General features: G+C 39.2%; 1 protein-coding gene across 2 annotated transcripts in view; it reads left to right on the top strand.

Moving 5' to 3' along the window:
• The window catches only part of KATNA1 (katanin catalytic subunit A1), a 71295-nt gene extending 46890 nt beyond the window's left edge, over positions 1-24405 (top strand). For both annotated transcript variants that reach the window (XM_063441218.1, XM_063441219.1), the window contains exons 6-11: positions 681-786; positions 1328-1486; positions 5664-5790; positions 12808-12942; positions 18326-18452; positions 23570-24405. In XM_063441218.1, coding sequence (XP_063297288.1) covers positions 681-786; positions 1328-1486; positions 5664-5790; positions 12808-12942; positions 18326-18452; positions 23570-23768 — 853 coding nt within the window. In that variant the 3' untranslated portion in view covers positions 23769-24405. The remainder of the gene's footprint in view (positions 1-680; positions 787-1327; positions 1487-5663; positions 5791-12807; positions 12943-18325; positions 18453-23569) is intronic.
• Positions 24406-24609: the final 204 nt, after the last annotated feature.

Genomic DNA, 24609 nt, shown 5'->3' with positions numbered 1-24609 from the left:
TGGTCAGACCACCTCACCGGTTAATTTCCTTGGGCAAAACATCTGACAATATATATATTGTCTCAAATATCCCCTTTGTATAATTGTAATGCGTTTCAGAATATGTTGGCACTATATAAATGTTAATGATAACAACTAGTTAATTTGATTGTTGGGTTCTTTGCACACTGATTAGCAAAAATGCAAACCACAAAAACTATATAGAGCTTCATCGCTAAAAAACAAAAAAAATTATCTTGCAATTACCCATATTCATGGTATTTGATCAGTTTTTATTTATCAGATATTGTAACATTTTATGTTTGATGAAATTATATTTCTTACAGAACATTTCCTGTACTACTACTGCTGCTGTATTAGAAAAAAAAAAATTAACTTTTTTTAAAATTTCTTTTAAGTATCCCTAAACAGTAAACATTACACCAAACTGCTATTTTGCTCCCAGTATGTGTGCTAGCTATTGATTCCAAGTTTTGGATCGAATGATAAAGCTATTAACCCCCCCCCCCCCCCCCCCCTCCCCCAAAATGTCATCTGTAAAATATAATCTATATGCCTGATTGCTTTTTGCCATATCAGTGTGAATTGTATGATATTTATAGTGGTATATAGAATAAACCATTTATTTTTCAGATGTACCTGCAACATACATATTTAAAATGTTAATACTTATCTTTCAGGGAAGATATTGCAGATTTGGAAGAAGCCAAGAAACTGTTAAAAGAAGCTGTTGTGCTACCAATGTGGATGCCAGACTTTTTTAAAGGGATAAGGCGACCTTGGAAGGTGACATAATGTTTTACTTGTGAGACAAGCTTCAAACTTCAAACACAGAGAATTTGGGGATTACTGTTTAGCGATTTACAATATGTAAATCTTGTCAATATGATCCCTAGTAGTCCGTTAACTTCTTACCTGGACTCCGCCAGTCGCATCTACCGTATCTTCTCTGAAGTCAGAAGCTCTCTCAATTGAGCTAAGCTCGGCATTGCAGGGCTTGGCTCGTTGACTAAACGTAATCAGCTGATTCTTTCAGCTCGTGAGTTGGCCTTGCACTGCACAGCTTAGGTCAGCAGAGCCGACTGTTGCTCCTAGCATTAGCTTCTGGCACTCCCTTTTGGTTGCAGATAGGCAGGGGCCAACACCTGCCAGACCCCAGATAAGAAATTACATTGTGGTGCCAGGGCACTCCTGCTCACTGTAGTGGTATGTTGTGTTGGGGTATTGTATTCTTTTAACTGGATGACATCTCTACATATCTCTGTATATCTATCTCCATCTATATCTATCTATCAATATATCTTTAAATTAAATTTGTCTTCAAAAGGGTGTCCTTATGGTGGGACCGCCGGGTACAGGGAAAACTCTTCTTGCAAAAGCAGTAGCTACAGAATGCAAGACTACATTTTTCAACATTTCTTCATCAACTCTAACATCCAAGTACAGAGGAGAATCTGAGAAACTAGTCCGCTTATTGTTTGAAATGGTAAGCATATAGATTCAATTTGATTGCGTTACTGTTTTCCATAATTTTATCAAAATTGAAATCCATGATTCCATTACACTAGACTAGATGAAAGCATGCTCAGCACTGGCCGTCATTTACGGGTACCACTATTTTTTTAAGTTCTAAAAATACCTTAAATGCTCACACTGCATAAATCACCCTATTTATATCATCTTCAGTAAAAGATTAAATGGGCAGTCCAGCCTCCTGAAGCATTTCAGCTTGTTGGTGTGCTTTACGGGTGAACTCACGCTGGATAGAAAATAACGACTTTCCTCTGGATTACCTCATTTTACTTGTATATGGGGACTTGTCTGGCACCTAGTGTAGTAAAGGAACACTCTAAACATTACCTAATATTGGTCAGTTAGCTCAATGAACAATAAAATCACATGAACAACGTTATTCTTTTGTGAAATTTTGCCAGGATCAATAGTCTTTCTCGTAGTGCGAGAGAACTTCTTTCCAGATAGTCATGCATGCTGCTATGTGTTTGTTTAATATGTATGTATTTTCAAAGTATTGTTTGCGATTACATATATATGTTAATTAACTTTGTGTTTTGGGATGCTATAATTTTACCTTTACTGCATTTGTCATGTGCATTGAACACATCCAATGGATAAAACTTTGTTGTTGCGTCTTCAGGCTAAAATGTATATAAAAAAATTATGATGCAGATCTCTCTGTTCATATAAACATCTGCATAGACATGAATAGTAAATATAAATAAAAGACATTATTTTGTTCCCAGCAATCCGTGTGAAATCTCTTCTGGTTACGGTGTGTTCATGTTAACATAAAACTTGGGAGCACAGGCACTAAGATATGAACTGATATAATTTTTAATGCTGATAGATATGAAAGAAAATATGATTTATAGCTGTTAATTAAAAATGGGGGTGAAAAAACCTTTACTTTATTGTATCAACAAATGAAATGAAATGAAGAGACTGGTCCTTTAGGGGTGCGAAACATGCAGATTCACAGAAAAATATGTAAGCATATCACACACTGCCACTTGCATGTTTGGAGTTGTAGTCCATAGTAGCACAGATTCCATATCATCATCAAGACAGCCTTTGCACTACAGCAGTTGACAGTCATGGAAGACGGCATACAATAGTCAACTTATGATCAACAAATAATTTGATCCATCATGGATTAGCATTATGTGTGTGTGTATATAATATGGATAGTAAGAGGCTTGCACTCACTGTTTTTAAAGTGGTGGTAAATGTTCCTTTATTGCATTTTCGTTAAATCTGATCGACGTTTCAGCCCTCAATCTGTGGCTTTCTTCAGGATCAACAAATCTTTGATCTTGAAGAAAGCCACAGATGGAGGGCTGAAACGTCGATCAGATTTTAACGAAAATGCAATAAAGGAAATTTTTTTACTACTTTAAAAACCTTAAAGTTTGAGTGCAGGGACCTTTGAAGATATATATATATATATATAGATATAGATATAGATATAGATATAGATAGATATATATGTCTATATCTATATCTATATCTATCTTTTATTTATTCCATATAAAATATCAACATTTCAGCTCCAACATGGAGCTTTCATCAGGACAGGCTGAAACGTTGATATTTTATATGGAATAAATAAAAGCTAAATTTTACTACTTCAACCAAGTCCCAGGAGTGCAATTGTTTCTACACCCATATATATCTCACCCACTACACTAACAAGTGTCCCTGGACAAGTCACCTAATGATATATACCCTGCCCACCTCAATAATATGAGAGCAACACAAACCAAGAGAGTAATGCCGGCCCGGACGTCGCCCAGATTAACAATGTTCACGTCAGATGCAGATGATGGGGAACCAGGGCAATCTGATGACAAGTGGGCTACTGGAACAAATCATTTCTGGACATGGAGAGAGAACCTATACCTGCTTGAATGCTACTACAATAGCAGACCCACTGAGAGAGGCTACATGAAACGTATGTGGGAGCTATGGATGAATAAGAGACCATCATCTACCCTAACACCAAAACAGCTGGTTACACAACGTTTGAACATCTTCAAGATAAATCTAGTGTCACCACTGGAAATAAATGGACTACAGGAGAAATCAACCATACACCATGAGGAGGAAGACATTCCCATACCCACATTCTTACCTGCTGAGAATTGTCAACCTGAATCCATACCCCAAGAAGGCAAAACATATAAGGGAAATGATCCTAGAAAAAAATCCCATCCTGCACAATCACAGAAATGAACAGGCTCATATATGCCACAGCATTAGTGGTCCTTCAGCTACTTGACTACAAGATAAGGTTCAAAGAGAAGCAATGCCCACCATGGAGACTACGACTGGAAGCCATGATAAAGACAGCGCGAAAGGAAGTTGGCCAGATGATCAAGAAGAGTGGATACGGATACAGGTTCAAGAGTGGAGCTACCATCAGCCACCTACTCTACATGGAAGACATCAAGCTGTATGCCAAGAATGAGCAAGACATTGACTCACTGATCCACCTAACTAGGATATACAGCAAGGACATTGGAATGTCGTTCGGACTAGAGAAGTGCTGGGGAATGATAGCAAAAGATGGACATATGCCCTAACGGTCATCAGGTACCCAGCTGGAATAATAACCTGGCCATGAGAAGAATTGGTCACATGGATGTCAAGACTAGGACACTACTCAAAATGAATGGAGGATTCCACCTGAAATCCAGCACCCAGAGACTGTACACCTGCCGGAAGGAGGTCCTGGCCTGATGAGTGTCAAGGCCACAGTCTTGGATGAAGCATCCACAAGTACATCACGAAGATGGCTCCCAAAGATGAACTGCTAAGGGAATGCCTGAGACTTCCACAGATCGAGGATGCAGAAAAAGAGGAGATTCCTTGGCAAACCTCTCCAGCTAATAGTAGATGTGGCTCACATGACAAAATCCTACCAGTGGTTAAAATAGGCATGACTGAAAGACAGCACTGAGGCACTAATCCTTGCAGCACAGGAGCAGACACTCAGTGCCAGATCAATAGAAGCTGGAATCTACCACACCAGACTGTGCAGACTGTGCAAAGAGGCCTCTGAGACAGTCCAGCACCTAGTAGCGGGATGTTAGCAGGAACAGCATACATGGAGACACAGCCAAGTTGCTGGGAATGTGTACCGAAACATCTGCACAGAATATGGATTGGACCTGCCTAAGTCCAGATGGGAGATAACACAAAGGTTAGTTGAGAATGACAGGGCTAAGATCCTGTGGGACGTCAAGAACCAGACAGACAAGCAAGTGCTGGCCAAACAACCAGACATTGTGGTGGTAGACCAGGAACGAAAGACTGTGTGGTGGATATGGCAATCCCCATTAACATTAGCAGGAAGGAACATGAGAAGGTGGACAAATACCAAGGACTGAAAGAAGAACTAGAAAGGATGTGGAAAGTGAAGACCGTAGTTGTCCCAGTTATGATAGGAGCACTTGGGGCTGTGACTCCCAAGTTGGGGGAGTGGCTTCAACATATTCCAGGTGGATCATCTGAGATCAATGTCCAGAAGACTGCAGTTCTAGGAACAGCTAAAATACTGCGCAGACCCTCAAACTCCACTTTGTGTATACCTACAAATTTACAAATATATCACTTAGTCAGTGAGTAAAACACATAAGAGCCCGAATTACTATTTCAAAGGAGGGAAACAAAATTCTTTATTTTTTTTCCCACATAAATTGAGCGAAGCCTCAGTTCAACTCATATACAAAGAAAATCCATTTAGTGTAGTTATCTGCTGCAAAGTAGTAGTCCTCACGTAGATTGCATTGCATAAAACAACAATCTATTAATTCAGTAATTTTTTAGGTCATATAAGCAAGCCCATCATAACATCACTTTAACAGCACCATTGAAGTTACTTCAGCAACATAATCATTGCCAAACATTTTTGCAGGTTTGCAAAAGGGGAGCCCAGGAGTAGTGAAGGTGGAGCTGTTGCATACATTTGACTAATCCACCAAAAGATTTAAAAACAATTCTTGTCTATTCTATTTGAATACTGTTTTGTTAGTACAATTAATGTAGATGGATTAAGTTTACGTAAAGGCTGCAAGATCATGTAAAAAAGTTGTCAAAGCACAAGTTATATTTAAATTAAATTTTCAGGTTTCTGTCTTCTTCAGGCTAGGTTCTATGCACCAACAACAATTTTCATTGACGAGATTGACTCCATATGCAGTCGCAGAGGTACTTCTGAAGAGCATGAAGCAAGCAGGAGAGTTAAATCCGAACTGCTGGTTCAAATGGATGGTAATAATAATTTATGAATAAGAAGGCATCTATTCTATTCCCCAGTTCCCACAATATAACGGCGATGTCGTTCACACTTCGATTCCCTGTTGCATACCTACCAGCTGTTCAGCCTTTCTAAAACTGTTTCAAATTGATTGTAAGCAGTGCATTTAGCTTAGGGTCATTACGGATCTGATTTTTTTGTTTTTACCCAGCAGCGGAGGAATGACACAGTATAGATGGTATGGGATGTCTTAGATTAACTTTGTCCTTCATACATTTAATAGGGGTAGTTTTATAGCTTATTTTAGTTAATGGGCTTGATACAATAAATAAAGGCAACTATTATGCATGTTTATAGTATAAGGTGTAACTTTTAGCAAATACGGATTGAAGCATTAGCCATTTTACATCCAGATTGTTCCATCAGTTCAAAATCAAAAAGTGATTTGTGTGATAAAGATATAGGAAATATTTATACTTCTACTTAAAGGAACACTATTGAGTCAGGAACACAAACATGTATTCCTGACCCTATAGTGTTAAAACTACCATCTAGCTTCCCTAAATATAGTGGAAAAAAAAGAAGAAAAAAAATGGGTCGCAAGAGAATACTGAGAACGGGCAGCAGCTGAAATAGCCTGACTTTGGGTGGGTCCCCGCTCAATTCTCAAGCTGTTTTTTGCAGAATTGCATCAATTAAGATAAAATAGAGAAAATCATGCTACAGTATGTTTATTCAATCCTCACATTCATAAATACTATATAAAGCACACTCACAGACAAAAATGCACATAAATAATAACGTGTAAAAAATGCTTGTAGATCCCACCGCACAGTCTTCCAAACAAAAGTCGCGACTGGGAGGTTCCAGTATCAGTTGGAGAGCTTCTGTTTAGCTTACTTGCGGTGGGGATTTACTATATACAGATTGAGCTGGGTTTTTTTTTTGCACATTTATTCTTTATGTGCATTGTGACAGTTGCTGGAAACATATGAACTCCCTTCCCTTTGGCAACTACTTTATTCAAATTTGGCCTCCATTATTCCCAGAGTTGCTCCACTTGGGACTGAGATTATGTTGGACTGTGTTTGGATGGAGCTGTGGAATTTTGTATGTCTGGCACCTCATGTGGTTCCCCAGATGTCTGTCGCCCTGTGCACATTATAGGTGCAGGGTGTGTTTTATTGTAATGTTATTTGTTAAGTGTCTGGTGTGCTTTCTTGTCCTGCTGTTGCTCTGTACTAACTAGGTGAATTTGGCTGTGGGGCCTGTGCAGCGCCACCTGTTAGTTGTAAATGTTCTTGCAAGACTGATTAATTTGCTGGGTCTATGTCTAATTGTTGCAGTTTCACAGTTCAAAATACCCTATAAATGCATACAATTTGTGAAAGTAGACTAAATGGGGTAAGTTATGTTGTATATTTTGAGCATACATTGTATATCCATTTTAGCACCAATTTCTTTCAAATTTTATTGTGTTGTTTTATTTTTCAATACACACATTGCACTTTAGCGGTTTATTTTGTAAACTTATCCAGTGAGTCCATTTGTTAGAGCTGGCAGAGATATCCTTTGTGGACGGGGGTCCCATCAGAGCCACAGATTATGGCATCTGGCTCTGGTGGCGACACCCCCTTAAAGGGACACTATAGGCACCCAGACCACTTCTGCTCATTGGAGTGGTCTGGGTGCCAACTCCCACTACTCTTAACCCTGCAAGTGTAATTATTGCAGTTTTTTATAAACTGCAATAATTACATTGCAGGGTTAACTCCACCTCTAGTGGCTGTCTATTAGACAGCCACTAGAGGTCACTTCCTGGGTTCTAGCACAGGAAACCTGTGCTAGAGCATCGCTGGACGTCCTCACGCTGTGTGAGGACCTCCAGCGTCGCTCAAAACCCCATAGGAAAGCATTGAAATGATTTTTCAATGCTTACCTATGGGGAGACGTAATGCGCATGCGCGGAATTGCCGCGTATGCGCATTAGGTCCCCTCGGCCGGTGGGCGAGATCAGTCTCGCCCACCGGCCGACCCAATGAAGAGGAGGAGCGTCGCGGAGGCGGAGACATCGACGAGGGACATCGCCGCTGCCTCAGGTAAGTCACTGAAGGGGTTTTCACCCCTTCAGTAACCGGGGATTGGGGCTTGGGAGGGAGAGGGACCCTCCAGTGCCAGGAAAACAGATCGTTTTCCTGGCACTGGAGTTTCCCTTTAACATTGCCACTGGGGCACTTTTACCGAATTATTTATTTATTTATTTTATTTTTTATTTGTACATACACATGTACATACACACTGAAGATTGTATGCCCAATGCATTGTGATCTGTGCTGGGCAACTGACCATGCCCAGCACTGGTTAGAATGGCATTGAGGCATAGTGGGTGACTGTCAAGGATCTTTTCAACCCTTGCAACGCAAAGCACCACATTTGGTAAGAGAATTACTGCAGCTGAGCTTGATCGCTCAGCTGCAGGGTTCTCTATGGCGTTCAGCACTGCCTGCAGCTCATCAGAAAGGCTTGGGGCATTAAAAATGGCCCAGGTGACAGAGAGAAGCCCCCCAGGTAATTATTGATAATTGGGTGTCCTGGTGTGAGCAGGGATTTAACCCTGCTTACACTACATTACTGTCTATGGGGATTTAAATCCCCATTTAAAGAGCTGCATGCAAATCTCACTTTGAGCTATGCATGCAGCTCACCTGTCAGTCTGGGGCCACAAAAGTAGCCCCAACTGACTGAGTGGACCCCCAGGTATCTATTGATACCTGGATTTCCTGGTGTGAGCAGGTATTTAATACTGCCAACACCACAATATAGTTATAGGCATTTAGAAGCTTAATTAAGGAGCTACATGCCATTCTGAATTAAATTGCCTGTTTGAATCTAAACGCCTGCAAACAGGGCATCGGTCAGCCTGAGGACACTAATTTTGGCCCCAGGTGACAAAGGGGAGCCCCAGGAATCAAATCACACCGTCCTAAATGGGTTAATTTTCATGTTCATGTTGATTTGCTTTCCTTTCCTGGTAAGATTGTGGCAGCACCTTCGTATCTGCCAGCATTGAGCGATTCACTTGGTCATGAGCTACATGTGCTTTTGTAAAGGCAGTGTCCTTAGACATCAGGGCACAGTGGTTGATACCTGCCTGGGAGAAAGACAGGCAGAGAGGGTCAATACTTGCCTGGGAGAAAAATGGGTTGGTACCTGCCTTCTATGAACTCCCAGTAGTTTGGCTTGTAATGCAGGGACAAGGGGTTAGAGGGTGGGGGAGGGGGGCAATACCTGGCTCCTGCTCTAGTTGTTGAGGTCTCTTTGCCTACCCATGCCCTGTTTATAACCCTATTCCGTTTCGCTACTACCATGTATTTAGCATCGCTCCATGAGATTCCCCTACTGAGACCAGCATTCTAGGATAGATGTAGTCACTTGCTTGACCCCGGTCTCAGCAATGATCCCTTCTGGCATATACACCTAAAAGAGAGGCTGCTCCAGGGGTCTGTATCATCACATACATACTTGTTTGTCAGTTAATTTTTATAGTTTTTATAAATGTGTGGATTAAATAAATGTACCATGATCTGTTATTTTATTTATTTTATACAATTCTTTTCTGAATCAATAGATCCCATCGTGCTATGTATATAACTATATATCTAGCGCTATGGAATTTGATGGCGCTACAATTCTACTAAAACTTAATACCCACTTTGATGTTTATTTTTCCTGGTGTTTGGCACCCTCTAGTGTATGTTTTTATAATTTTTTTTTAAAGATTCTTTATTTTCATTTTTCATATTCAAAAGTCGTATGAACGTTTTTACAGAAAAAAGAAGTTGGTTATTTAGGTGATAACAGTAGGGTACGACATTGTTTTGTTTGCACATAAATCTGGCATTGTGTTTTGGTAATTTACACTATACCTTCCTTTGAGGACCTTCGTGTATGAGAGGTCGTGCGTGCGACCTTGCAGGTCATGTTATCAATGGTCATGTGTTGTTGAGGAGGTCGTGGTTTGGTTTGGTTATGATGTTTCTAATTAGGTAGCGGTCCAGGTTGAAGGTGGTATAGTTTGTGAGTTTGTTAAGCCAGGTGTTTTGGTGGTGGTCGTTCTTTTGTTTGGGGGGGATCAGCTGTTGTAGAGGTTGCAGCCTTAGGTTGTTCGTTGGCTACGGCTATGTCAGCAGAGCCTGGCAATTGGGTTGGGTGCTATAGTCGAGAGGATTGTTGGGTAGATGGGGGAGGTGCCTAGGGGGGTAGGGAGAGAGACTACTTAGAGGGAGGAAATGCTGCCCTCCTGGGTATGCTCTCTGAGCCCCGGGTAGGTTGGGTTGGGTTGGGGGTTGTCTGGGTGAGCGTCAGTCGCATCGCTTGTTGTATGTTGGTGGTGGTGGTGTTTGTTCGTGGGGTCTCGTAGGTCACCATGGGAGGGCGATGTGTCCTTCTAGCCACGGGTCCCAGACTTTGTGAAATGATTTAGGGGTGTCGTGTATTTGCGCTGTTAGTTTGTCCATATCTACGCTGTCCGTGATTTTTGTGTGCATTTGAGGGTGAGTGGGTATACGTTGTGTGGACCATGTTTCCGCAATTGCTCTGCGTGTGGCTAGGGCCACTCTTGCGATGAGTTTATTTTCGCTACGGGTGAAGGTGTCTAAGGGTTTGGAGAGTAGAAGGGCCCACGGGTCCAGGGGTACAGGTTTGTCAAGTATTCTGGTTAGGAGAGTCGTGATTGTTTCCCACAGGGGTCTATCCAAAAACACTCATATAGTTTATCCGATTTAAGATCTTTTTGAGAATTTTCTGAGAGATTCTAGGTTTCTTGTTTGACCATATGAATCTAGAAATGGCAGTTTGGAAAGCACTCAATATTTTATTACTCACTCTTATTGGCATAGTTTTGAACAAATATGTTAGTTTTGGGAGCAAACATGCTATAGATGATTCAATTTTACCCATCCAAGAAAGTTTGATCTTGCTCCTTTTCTTAAAATATTCTCTGAATTCATCTAGGAGGCTTAGATAATTAGAATTAATTACATCATCCAGGGAATGAGTAATTTTCACTCCCAAATAGTCAATTTTTCTGCCATCCCATTTAAATTTGTAGAAAGCTTAACGTTGACCAATATCTATAGGAGTAACCTCATTTGTCAAAGTCTGAGTTTTATTTAGTTTTAATTTGGAAAATTCACCATATTCCCTAATCCGTTTCATCACAGCTGGTATAGAGTCAAGGGGGTTTGACAGGGTATTAATGAAATCATCTGCAAACAGTGACCCTGTGGTCCATGTACTTCTCTTGATTGTCTAATTAGAACTACTAATGGCTCCATAGCCTTGTCCCATTTTTAATATTGAAATACTTTGACTCCAAAACCGCACCAAAAACCTTTACCATTGGATTTGTATACAGGATCATAATGCTATCTCTAATTTTGCCTATTTGAACAAATTTTTGTAGTACCAAATCCATAAATTGCCAGTTCAGTCTATCAAATGCCTTTTTCAGCATCAAAGGCAAAAAAGGTTGCTTTGATTTTCCGGGCCTCGACTCCATAGATTAGGTTGAGGATTCTACGAATGTTGTAAGGTGCCCCTCTATTCCTGACAAACCCTGCCTGATCTCCATGAATTAGTGATGGTATTACATCTGGATAAAATCTTTGAACAGATCTTTAAATTTATCAATGATATTGGTCTATAGTTATGTTTTGGAAGGGTCTTTACCCTCTTTTGTAATAAGGATGGAGGGAGGATGGAGGCCTGGATATATTCCTCTGGTAAATGGTGTTGTGTTGGTAGTATAGCAAAAACACGAGCTAATAGTGGAGTTATTATTATATGACATTTACGATAAAAAGTAGACGTAAATCCATCAGGTCCTGGCGCTTTGTTTGGCTTTAAATTATTGATTACATATTTAATTACGCTTATCGATATTGGTCTATTTGAGATGTCTAGCTGTTCTTTAGTTGTTTTTCGGAGTTTAATCAGCGAGAAGAAAATTGTTTTGTTGCCTTGACTTTTTATTGGTGTTAAGATGTATTTGATTATTTACAATGATCTTTTTTATGATTTTTGTCTCACATTTCTGTTTTAATTTATTAGTTAGAGATTTTCCACTTCTGTTGTTACTGTAATGCCAATTCTGTTTTACTCGTTGAATATTATTATATTCTTAAATCCTTTTGTTTTTTTTGTTTATTTGTTGTCTAATGATCTTTAGATCTAGAAGTAGTTTATCGTCAAGGTTAATCTTCTGTTGCCTCTCAGTTTCAATACAAAAACACCACCTCATTATACATTTAAAAGTGGCCCAAAGAGTCACATCTGATCCCTCTCCATTGTCATTTATATGTATGGCACTCTGTGCTTCCTTAATTAACGAGTCCCAGAGGAAGAGGTTGTGAGAGGAGGAGCGAGTGGTTTGGAGGACCTTTAGCCATAGGGGGAGAGGGAACGTCTCATTGAGGTCTCGTTCCCATATATTAATGCTTTTAATAAGAGGAAATGTGTTATTTCTAACTTTCTTGTTGGAAGCATATACATTAGTGACTTGGGATATTAGCAACTTACCTGCATTGTCTAGGCCCAGTTAAAGTGCTTTTAGTTACCTGTGCTTACATTTCACCACAGTAATTGCTTCAGTGATATTTCATTTGATGGGGTGAAATTCAGTTGTTTGCACCGGTATAATAAATGTTTCTTCTTTGAGGACTTAATAGAACATTTTGCTGACATCTCAATCTGGTCCCAAAATAACTTAAGCCAGCATAAGATGCCCTGCTTCTTTAGCATGGCAGCTCAATGTGGTCATGGTGTTCATGATAAAGAAGAACATCCTGTTATGGAATAAAATCTTTAAAGAACAGATTGTTATGATGGCCATCATTAGTCCTACACTAAACTGGCAAAAATATATCTATAGATTAGATGTGTATATTTTTTTTTTTGTAAGAAAGGTCCACTATGTACACAGGATATACATTTGTTTTGGAGACTTAATCTATATTTCTTATTTGTTTTAGGTGTTGGTGGTACAACGGAGAGCGAAGATCCATCAAAAATGGTAATGGTGCTTGCAGCTACTAATTTTCCGTGGGATATTGATGAGGCCTTACGGAGGCGCTTGGAGAAACGGATATATATCCCATTGCCATCAGGTATTTCTGCAGCTCTATAATAAAAAAAAAAAAAAATCTATATATTGTCATAAATGGTGGTACTTTCATCTATAAAACAAGAAATTATTTTTTGAACAAGTGGATAAACATTGTTTATATTTTGATGTACAGGTGATACTCGAAAAATTTGAATATTGTGCAAAAGTTCATTTATTTCAGTAATGCAACGGAAAAGGGGAAACTGATATATGAGAGACGCATTACATGCAAAGCAAGATGGTTCAAGCCGTGATTTGTCATAAGTGCGATGCTAATCGCTTACACCTCATGAAAAACCCAAATCCACAATCTCAGTAAATTAGAATATTGTGAAAAGGTGCAATATTCTAAGCTCACAGTGTCCCACTCAAATCAGCTAAGTAAGCCATAACACCTGCAAAGGGTTTCTGAGCCTTTAAATGGTCTCTGTCTGTCTGGTTCAGTAGGAATCACAATCATGGGGAAGACTGCTGACCTGACAGTTGTGCAGAAAACCATCATTACACCCTCTATAAGGAGGGAAAGCCTCAAAAGGTAATTGCGAAGGAAGTTGGATGTTCCCAAAGTGCTGTATCATAGCACATTAATAGAAAGTTATGTGGAAGGGAAAAATGTGGAAGAAAAAGGTGCACAAGCAGCAGGGATGACCGCAGCCTGGAGAGGATTGTCAGGAAAAGGCCATTCAAATGTGTTGGGGACTTTCACAAGGAGTGGACTGAGGCTGGAGTCAGTGCATCAAAAGCCACCACATACAGACGGATCCTGGACATGGGCTTCAGATTTCGTATTCCTCTTGAGCAAGACAGGAACAAGCTCTTACAAGAGCTTAGTAGTGACATAGCAAGGGAGTATGACAAGCATAGCAATCCCTGTAGCAGATTCCCCCAATAAGAAATGGCACTCCAAATTGAGGGTGAAGTAGAACTCAAAGAGCTGTGGGTTTATTGTTCTTATATACACATTCTTACACATTAGTACCACCCACAAGGTTTTGTAAAACAACCAATAAACACGTACAATACACTCAGACACTCCCACACAAAATCCTCCCCTCTGCCTGTGATACAATTACCTTACACAATGGGTTAATGTAATTATCACAGGCAGGAAAATACACAGTTTTACACAATATTCATAACTATAAAAGTATGCATCACATTCACATAACTTACATTTTCAGAATCAGCATACTCCACATACAAACATACGTCAAAATCATACAAATTGGTCCAGTGAGTCAAAAGTTAGATCGAAGTCCTTTGTGACCAAATGAAGCATGGCTTTTCTGCCCAAAACCGGTTCCACAGAGTCTTCTATCCTGGAGATAATTGGGAAGTAATCCAATTATCTCCAAGGACAGAGGCAACACTCCATTAGCCACATGGTAGCAAAAGACAATAAAATACATAAATATGCATAAACTGTGCAGCTATTGCATAAAACAGGTACATTCAGCATATCCCCTGATAGCTTAGATCTGAGCGCACATTATTACTGAATGGCGCTCAGATAACATACATACAGTTTAATTGCCATGGAGCCAAAGTCTTTCACATAGTCTTTCGTTATACGAATGGGCTCCATGGCATAGCTATCTGGGGTATCACTGTTCAAATAGGGAAAGTACCGAATGACCCGGCTTTCGGGTCTTTGCATGGGAAAATCAAGCATTTTAACATGGGGCCATAGTCACAGGGCAGGAGGCTGGCAATCAGTCTTCTCCAATGCCCAGGGGACGAGGCTGGTTCCGCCACAGGGATGCTGACTTCATTTTCCAGCAGGACTTGGCACCTGCCCACACTACTAAAAGCACCAAAGCCTGGTTCAATGACCGTGAGATTACTGTGCTTGATTGGCCAGCAAACTCGCCTGACCTGCACCCTATAGAGAATCTACGGGGCATTGCCAAGAGAAAGATGAGACATGAAACCGAACAATGCAGAAGAACTATAGGCCGCTATTGAAGCATCCTGGTCTTCCATAACACCTCAGCAGTGCCACAGCCTGATAGCTTCCATGCCACGCAGCATTGAGGCATGGAAGCTATCAAGCTATCAACCTTTTCAGAGATTCGATATTGTTCTATGTACACTCCTTGTTTTATTGATTGCATGTAATATTCTAATTCACTGCGATTGTGGATTTGGGGTTTTCATGAGCTGTAAGCCATAATCATCGCACTTATGACAAATCACGGCTTGAACTATCTTGCTTTGCATGTAATGTGTCTATCTCCTATATTAGTTTCCCCTTTTCTGTTGCATTACTGAAATAAATGAACTTTTGCACAATATTCTAATTTTTCGAGTATCACCTGTAAGTAAACCAACACTAAAGGTTATTTCTTCAACCGTGAATAGACAACCAGATTGCAACTTTTTAATTTGATTCATTTTAAATGTGTCATTTAGTTGGCTGTGGTAGATGGAAGTTAGGGGTAAACTAGGGAATTTAGTAGTAGGTTAGTTAGGGACTAAAAGACGAAAAAAAAAAGGTGGGTAGCTTCCAATATTACAGGTGAGCGGTGATACGGATATAAAGTTACCCAAAGATATGTTCAAAAAAACAAATTTGGGGAAACCAAATTTGACATAAGTTCGAGCCGCTCAGTGAAGCAATCAAATGAAACCAGGCACTTTGTGATTCAAAGATTACTTCCTCTTTTTATTGGTTTGCTTTAAGACTATATAGTACTTGGTAAAACAGCTTTGTGACTTGCGCGACAAAAACAGGATGCTTGAAGGCTCTTTGTACCATAAAATTTACAGAACTAAGCATATTACAATGGTTACATATAAAAAATTAGTACATAAGTTGGAACATAAGAAGGGGTGCTGAGGGTGAAGCTGCAATAGTCTCCTCAGAAACCACAGAATGTCACAAGTAAAGAATTTATGCTTACTTGTCAGACACTGAAAATTAGACTAAAAGTTCAAAGCATAACATGAAAGTGACACTGTAGTCACCCAGACCACTTCAGCTCAATGAAGTGGTCTGGGTGCCAGGCCCCTCAGGTTTTAACCCTGCAGGGTTAAGCCAGTCTATAGTGGCTGTCTTCCGGACAGCACTAGAGGCGCATCTGTGACGCTGGAGACATATTATGCATCCATCATGCACAGCGTCCATAGGAAAGCATTGAGAAATGCTTTCCTATTGACATCTTGAATGCGCGCACGGCACTTGCCGTGCATGCACATTCGTCTCCGATGACGTCTGCAGAGGGAGCTGACATCGCTGGGGGAGGAGAGGGAAGTGTATTTAAAGTAAGTGTATTTACTTTAAAGGATGACTATAGTGTCAGGAAAACAAAAGCGGTTTTCCTGACACTATAGTGCCCTGTGGCGCTGAAGAGGTTAAAACCTTACACTATAGTGATCCTTTAAAGTAAATACAGACTGGACATCAGGTCATCTGTAGCTTGAGCCTTGGGTCAAGGAGCCTTGCATCACCGCAGTGAGGGAGCACTGTCCTCTGAGCTCTTAGTGCTCAGCTGTGATGCCGGGAGCTGGAATATGACATCATTGCGGCTTCCGGGATCACTAAGCAGCGCGCGAGGGAGCTGAGCAGGAAGATCATAGCTCCCTCACCGCCAACATTGACCAGACTCCTGCCTGCTCAGCTGGCCATACAGCCCAGCACCTACACTGGATACCAGGTACATTTTTACCCCCAGGTAAAGAATCCACTCCAGCTCTCCCAAAGGTAGGGAGGCTGGGTGGGTTTTAATAAAAATAAAATAAAAAATAAATTGGTTAGTGTGTGAGGCAATGTATGTCAGTGTGTGTGTGTGTATGTCAGTGTGTGTGTGTCTGTGAGTGAATGTGTGTGTAAATGTGAGTTTGTGTGTTTGTGTCTGTGGGTGAGTGTCTATTAGTAAGTGCATGTGTCTGTTAGTTTGTGTGGTGATTGTGTGTGTCAAATTAATGAGTATGTATGCATATCTGAGAGGGTGTGCATGTCACTGAGTGGTTGTATCAGTTTGTGCCTGTCAGTCAAAGTGCATTTTGGTCCTAAACAGGAAGGGGTGGGGCAAATTTAGATTAGGGGGGGTGCCTGAGTTTCGACATGCCTAGGACAGCACAAATCTTAAATACACCACTGAGAATGACATGACATACAAGCTGAACTAGCTGACAGGTGTTGGAGAAAACAAAAGCAACTAAACAAAATAAAACAAAACCTAATGAGTATGAGAATGAAATGCCTCTTATATATCGCTCGTATACAAGTCAATGAGAGGGGATCTGCATCAATAACAATCATGGCAGGCCAGCTCAGAGAAAATGACAGTCAGCCAATGCCCTGGCTTGGCATATGTCTTGCATGTTTGCACAGACTTCTAAGATGAGTAGCACAGCAGTACCGAGGTGAGGTACCCCTCTGCCCCAGGCCTGTTCTAGAGCCAGCAAAACTGCAATGCCACCAAAAAGGAACTCCCTGAGACCAAGTTGTTCCCATCTTGCAAAATGGGGAATGCTCTGTAAGGCTTGTGTAGATGTCGTCGCTTGTATATTGTGCTCCTTTGCTTGTGTAGCTGGTGTGTTGGGGCTGATCCCTGGTTTGCCCTAGGCCCAGGTAGGCATAGAGTGGACGTGACAGTTGTCCTTGAAGTCAAATCACCTGTGAGGGTTCTCTCAGGCCTCACCCTGTGATTTTTTTCCAATACCCCAGTCGAAAAGTGTCTAAAGTTGCCAGCTTCTTACACTTCTCTAAAGTAGCCCCGAATGTGTCAAACACCTCCAGTTGAGCCATGGTATAGTGCTATAGGCCAATGTGGTCGGCTTGGTCCCACCATTTCAGAGAGGGGGAAGCAGGACCCATGCAGCAGTTTTGTCGCAGACTCGGCGGGAGACAGACCACGGATGCCTCCCAAGATCAAGGTGCAGGCCTCAGGAACTCTTTGTCCCTGTTAGGGGAGCAGGCACACTCATTTTAATGCTGTCGGTGTCAGTGTTAATATTTTAGAATTTCACCCTTGAGGCGAGCAAATTTAGCTCTGTGCTTCTGTGCCCTGCCTGGACACATACTAAGAGGTTAAAAGGCTTAATGGTGTGATGAATGTTTGCTGTACTCGTACATGAATACAAAAGCTTTACTTAGTGGGTTAATTTAATTAAAATGTAAGCTACCTTAGGAAGGAAGAGGTAATCAATATGAAGGTGTGTGCCCCCCTCCCTTTTTTCTTAAAAATGAAAAAATGCATTCTATAATACAAACTGCTTACAAAGAATGCATTCTATAACACAAGCAGCATGAATTCAACAGTAGTTTTTACAAACTATAAACTAAAGCAGGTCTTGAATGGCTCACGTAGTATTTATTTTAACTTGTCTCATTTTCTTCCAAAGTGTAACATGTTTCTATTGTGTGAATGTTTTTACAGCGAAAGGGAGAGGAGAGCTTTTACGAATAAATCTTCGAGAATTGGAACTTGCAGATGATGTTGATATTGAGAACATCGCAGAGAACATGGATGGTTATTCTGGTGCAGATATTACAAATGTTTGCAGGTATGCCTTAGGAAGAAAACTGCCGTTCTTTAAAACCTGAAAAACAGAATTTACAAAAAACACGAATGTAGAAATTCCTTGTGCCCCCACATACAGGGAATATATATGCTTAATATTGAAATGTTGTATGGTTGGTTGCTGACTCTTCTCTATGCCTGAATAAAGAAGCAGTGTCACATTAAATGGCACATTTTTGTTATGTCATAGTAACAAAATCAGAGAATTGAAAGCACGAGAAATTGCTACTTTTGTTTTATTGCTAATTATTTTTTGGGGGGAGTGGGGGGGGGGCATATATAAAGAAGCAATTGCCATTTATTGGTTTATAGACCCTTTCATTAAACAACTGTCTTCCTCATACTTCTTATAGTTCCAGTGTATTTTCCTGAGAGAAATGTCTATATATATATATATATATATATAAATAGATATATACACCAAGAAGAGGCAGACTCAGGGATTTGTATTTGTGATGAAATTATGCTGTTCATTCAGCGAATATATCCAAATGAAATAAGTTGACGTTTCATTCTCTGACATAGATTTTTATCAAGATGATAAAGCATGCTACCACCAAAACTATATGCACACCAGGACGTGGTAGTGAGGTTGAGTGACGTAAGAAATACCTCACATCCCACCAAAGAATCCTCCTCAGTAGTGCATGCATGCAGGATTGCGAGATAGTCAATGAAACAAAGGGTCATATCTAGTAAACCATGAGAAAGGAGGAAAACACAGTTATGTATTCAAATAGAGGTGAATAATACCCCCATCATGACTAAACCAGTGAAAAAATATGTAACAGTTGTAATCCACTCCCGTTGACAACCAGACCCAATCAAACAAAAGCAATTGAAATTTTAGTAGTTTCCCCAAATTCAACTGAACATGAAACTTACAGTTTCTCCAGTCTCAAAATTTTTCAACCCCCTGAATAGAATCCCTCACAACAGAACAAATATGCAAAACAGGTATTGTCTCAAGCACACCTGATGCAAATAATAAAGGTCTTCATTAGTTGCACCAGGTGGGCTTGAACTGGAACACTTGAAATACCTCAACTGGTCAGGGGTTTGCATGCTTGACTGTATGTTAGAAATATGGCTAACTTAAAAGAATGGTTCACAAAGGCCACGATGTTTTCCTATTCGGATGCCGCTGAAAGTTCTCATGCATAGTGTGAGGACGTCCAGTGTCATTTAGGCGACCAAAGGTCGCTTAACAGCACGGAAGTCCCTCTAGTGGCTGTTTGGTAGACAGCCACTAGAGGTGGAGTTATCCCTGAAAGGTAATTATTACAGTTTCTTAAAAACCGCAGTAATTACCTTTGCCGAGTTAAGGGACCTGGGACAGAGCATCTAGACCACTTCAATGAGATGAAGAGGTCTGGGTGCCTATAGTGTCCCTTTGAGAGAAGAGATCATCGCCCTTCACAAACAAGGAAAAAGATAGCTAAGGCACTGAATGTTCCTAGAGAAACCGTTGGAAGCATAGTTCGCAAGTTTAAACATATCAAACAAAAGCTATTGAAATAGCTCAACACAGCAAATGCTTCAAGTAGTTTCCCCAAATTCAACTGAAAATGCAACTCATGAGCTATTTTAATGTCTTTTGTTTGATCTTGATAAAGATTTAACGGGTGCCCTGGTTTTAGTTTTCATATGGTGGAATCTTGATACTCTTAGCCATATACATGTTGGTATGCTATATTAGATTATACCTCTACTATAATCTCCTCTAATTTGTGTAACTCATATTTAAAAAATAAAAAAGGGTACCTACTATTTGTAATTGATGGCAACTCTTGAATACTATTTAATCTAACTTCTTAGCACTTAGATGTGTGCCTCTATTGTGGCAGAGCATTGTGGATTACAAATGCTGTTTGCTAGCCCTTTAATAAGTGATTTCTAAAAATAATTTGTTTTGGAATTACTGCAACCAGTTGCCACAGGTACTATTTCTATAGATTTAACAAGTTACTCATAAACAATCTGAGAAGTAGATTTGCACCTTAATTGTGGCAGATACATTCTTGATCATATATCTTATCTAGTGGCTAGTCTTGCAATTTTTGTGAATGTATTTAACTAATGCAACTATTTGAAACATTATGCAACCGGTGACCACAGGTGCTATCTAAAAAAAAAAACTTCCTATATATCTGTAATATCTTACATATTACTGTAATTAAGTCCTAAATTACTAATTTAACTCTATAATAAGTGCTCTATCTGCCATCTGCATAGGAGGCCCCTTCAAGTGAGAGTGGGTTATACAGTTGTAGTTCTATTCTGATATACTCCGTAGTTACTTTGTTTCAAATAAATTCAAGTAAGGACTGATTTGTTTCTAAAGATACTTTCTTACAAATTCATTTTATAAAGCTGACTATATAAACAGATTTATGCCAGTGGATGCTATAAAAGAAACATTGAATGTTTAAGTTAGTAAGGATTACTGTTCTGGCTATTTGTTTCTCTCTAGTTTAATTATAATTTTCTTTTTTTCACAATTTATTTTACTTATTCTTTTTTTCACAACCGTCTATGTTGTATGTGTTGCGTGGCATTATTTTTGAATAATAAAGGCTTCAAATATTTTTAATTACGATTTTCTTACCATGAGAAATTATATATTAGTGGTCATTTTTTGAGGTTTTAGCTCCAGTTTTGGAGCTTTTTTCCTTATTAGTGTATACATTGAATTATATTTGGGTTATGCCCTAATTATCCACACAGTCCATCTTTGCAACAGGGTTGGACTTCTTCTGTCCAGTTCCTGAAGCAATTCTCCATTTTTAAATACAAAAATATACACGTGCACAAAAATATTTATAGCTGCTTTTTGTTTTTCATTTTTTTTAAATTTCTTTTTTATTATAAATAGTTTTAAACAAAATATTTGCATATATAAAACTGAATGCATGTATATAAATATTGTGTGTGTGTGTATATAAATTTAAATTGTGTGACGATATGGATATATAAAAACTATACATTCACACACAATTTCTGTTTATGTATTAAATTTTATGTATGCAAATATTTTTGTTAGTAACTTTATGATTTATTTTAATTATGGAGTTGCCAGTGATGATTGGTGTATTATTGTCACCTATAGAAACTTGCATGGTATGAATTCTATATAGGGCGAGAGGGATTTTCTCTGTATGTTTTAATAGGGTCTCCCTCCCTCCCCCTCCCCCCCCCCCCCTTTTTTGGTTCTTATATTTAAAACACATGTTAAACTGTCAGTAAATGACTTTTGATTAAAAAAATAAATACATTGTAAATCTAACTATCTGTATATGCTCATAGAGAGTCTATTCTGATATAAATTCCACAATGGGTTGATTCTAAATAAAAGTAGCCCAAAATTATATTTGATAGAGAATTTATTCTAGAGATTTTCTAAATAAGAGTTCATGGAAAATAATAAATAAGGCTTCTCTCCAGAGTTTTCCCCCTCTAATATTCCTGTTTGTCACACTGTAGACACTGAATCTTAAAGGGACACTATAGTCACCTGAACAACTACAGCCTAATGTATTTGTTCAGGTGAGATCTATAGCTCCCTGCAGGCAATCTAATGTAAACACTGTATTTTCAGAGTTTTCACTCAGACGGCCACCAGAGGGACTTCCTATCATGCAGGGCCCTAAAAAGGCCCTGTACACGTCAGACGTATTAAAATAAGTCTGACGTGTGCAGGAGAGAAAGGCACTGTGTGCGCGCCTTCTCTCTCCAGCCTGTCAGCAGGGGAGGGGTGCGGGCAAAGACCGCGAGCTGAGCTGTCAGTCAGCTCAGCTCGCGGCCGCGCATGCGCGGTAGTGCACTCAGGACTTCAGAGGGCGGCATGAATGCCGCCCTCTGAAGTATGTGCGCATGTGTGGCGAAGCCGCGCATGCGCACAAGGGATTGCTCGCGCCCGCCTATTTCGTCATTTTGAGGCTCCCGGAGCTGGAACCAGGTAAGTAAATTCGGCTGCCTGGAGAGTCCCTTTAATTTACATTTTTAGAAGTAGTATTGCTTTTCCTTTGGTTATGTGTAAAAGCTCTGGTAGGGGCTCCAATTTCAATAGATTCCTAGTCTCTGCTAGTGTTAACTAAATTATGCCAATCAATCCTTAACTCATATATAGTTAGATAGGCTGAACTTTATGGACACATTTTATTTCAGCCTTTCTCACATCTGTTTCTGCTGTTGATCCAAAAAAATAAAAAAAAGGTTCCAATTTTGCAACAAGAAAAAAACAACTCTCGACCCCAGAATGGCAGTGATATATCTCCTTGCATTAAAAAGCACCCTCCATATCAAATATTATATCTATGAATATTCTGGCTTTGCAAGAATTCTGCTAGCCGCGGTTTATAATTCCTTATAGACTCTGATAAAACCAAAAACTACTCTTTACTAAAGAGACGCCTTAGTTCAGAAAGAGATAGTCAACATAATGGTAACTCATATATTACAAGCTTTGACAGTCCATAAATGACTGCATAAAGGTTTGAGATGTACACTTAGTATGGGAATTGTAAAGCATAAGTAAACACTTATTGTTTTATTTGAGGAACTGTGCAAGTGTATTTTATTAATCCGGATGTTTAGCGCTAGATTATTTAGTTGATATAAAATATTTTCTATAACTTTTATTTTGGTCTTTTTTTTTTTCTTTCCAAAATGTGGAGAGGTGTATAAAAAAACTCTGTATCCCATGCCATTTGACATTTTTCATTATTTTTACAAATTTATAAAATCCGGTTACATCATTTTAATTTGTGTATCAATCCAGACTGTTTTTTTCTTCATGGTTTGTAAATATCTATGTCTGATAATTGATACAATTGTATTACCCTCTAGATCAGGGGTAAGCAATTTTCATCACTCCAGATGTTTTGCACTACACCTCCCATGATGCTTTGCCAGCATTAAGGCAACATCTGGAGTGCTGAAGGTTGCCAACCCTGCTCTAGATTGTTCTAGAAAAGTGAACTGATCCCAGTAAAATAAAATTTATTCAGCACGGGCATGAAACCAAGCTCAGAAGAGGCTCAGCAACAAAACTGTATATAAAATCATGATTACTCATAATAAATTATTACTCATTCACAGAGATGCATCCTTAATGGCAATGAGGAGACGAATAGAAGGCTTAACACCTGAACAAATACGAAATCTTTCAAAAGATGACATGCATATGCCTACCACAATGGAAGATTTTGAAATGGCTTTAAAGAAAGTATCAAAATCTGTCTCTGCCTTGGACATAGAAAAATATGAAAAATGGATTGAAGAGTTTGGATCTTGTTAGTATATTAACCAATAACTACCAAAAATTAAGAAAACAAATTAACTTATCTGGTTGCTGATTTATTTTACTGTGTTGTAGATATATTCAGTCAAGCTTATAATAATGTTGAATAACATTTCTGACTAGTGGATCTTCTCTCTCACACTACGATAATCTGGATATTTGAGAGAGGCACTTTATTAAATTTTTTATTTTGTTGCCTTTATCATCTTTTGTCATACCCTACTATTCACTGAACATATTATATTGGACTCGCTATACATAATGTTCTATGGCGGTCTAATGCATGTAACCTGTAATGTAAGAGGGTGCTCTGGGATATTGGGTGCATTAGCTCAGTGAATAAAAGGGTGTGACTGATGGAAACAAGGACAGCAGCATTTAAGACAGGTTTTACCTCTGCATTTTATTGAATATTGGCAGTTTGTGCAAGTGTATCTACCCAATGTTAAAAAATACACTTTAATATATTAACAAGTTGTGTGTGATTTACAACATTAAACATCACATGAGTTACATAATAGATCAACGTGATGTATTGGTTTTTGTAGTTGTAAGACACTAGCTGCTGTATTTTTTTTTTAAATAACTTTTGTAATAACCATGATTCTTAATAAAATCACAGTCTGTTTTGACTTGGTGTATAAGTATGCTTAGAACTATTAATTTCAATTATTAAAAACCCTTCTCTTCTAAATAATGCTGTATAGCAAGTAGCATATATCACAGAAAATACAGAAAAACCTTAATTCAATACAATAATGTGAGAAAATGAATAAAAGTCCAGTAAGGGTGTCCCAAAGAAATGTGTTAAGCTGTCCACTCCATCACATGGATCCAT

This window comes from Pelobates fuscus, chromosome 2, assembly GCF_036172605.1.
Source record: "Pelobates fuscus isolate aPelFus1 chromosome 2, aPelFus1.pri, whole genome shotgun sequence".
Taxonomy (NCBI): Eukaryota; Metazoa; Chordata; class Amphibia; order Anura; family Pelobatidae; genus Pelobates; species Pelobates fuscus.
This window is presented reverse-complemented; position numbering and strand designations above follow the sequence as displayed.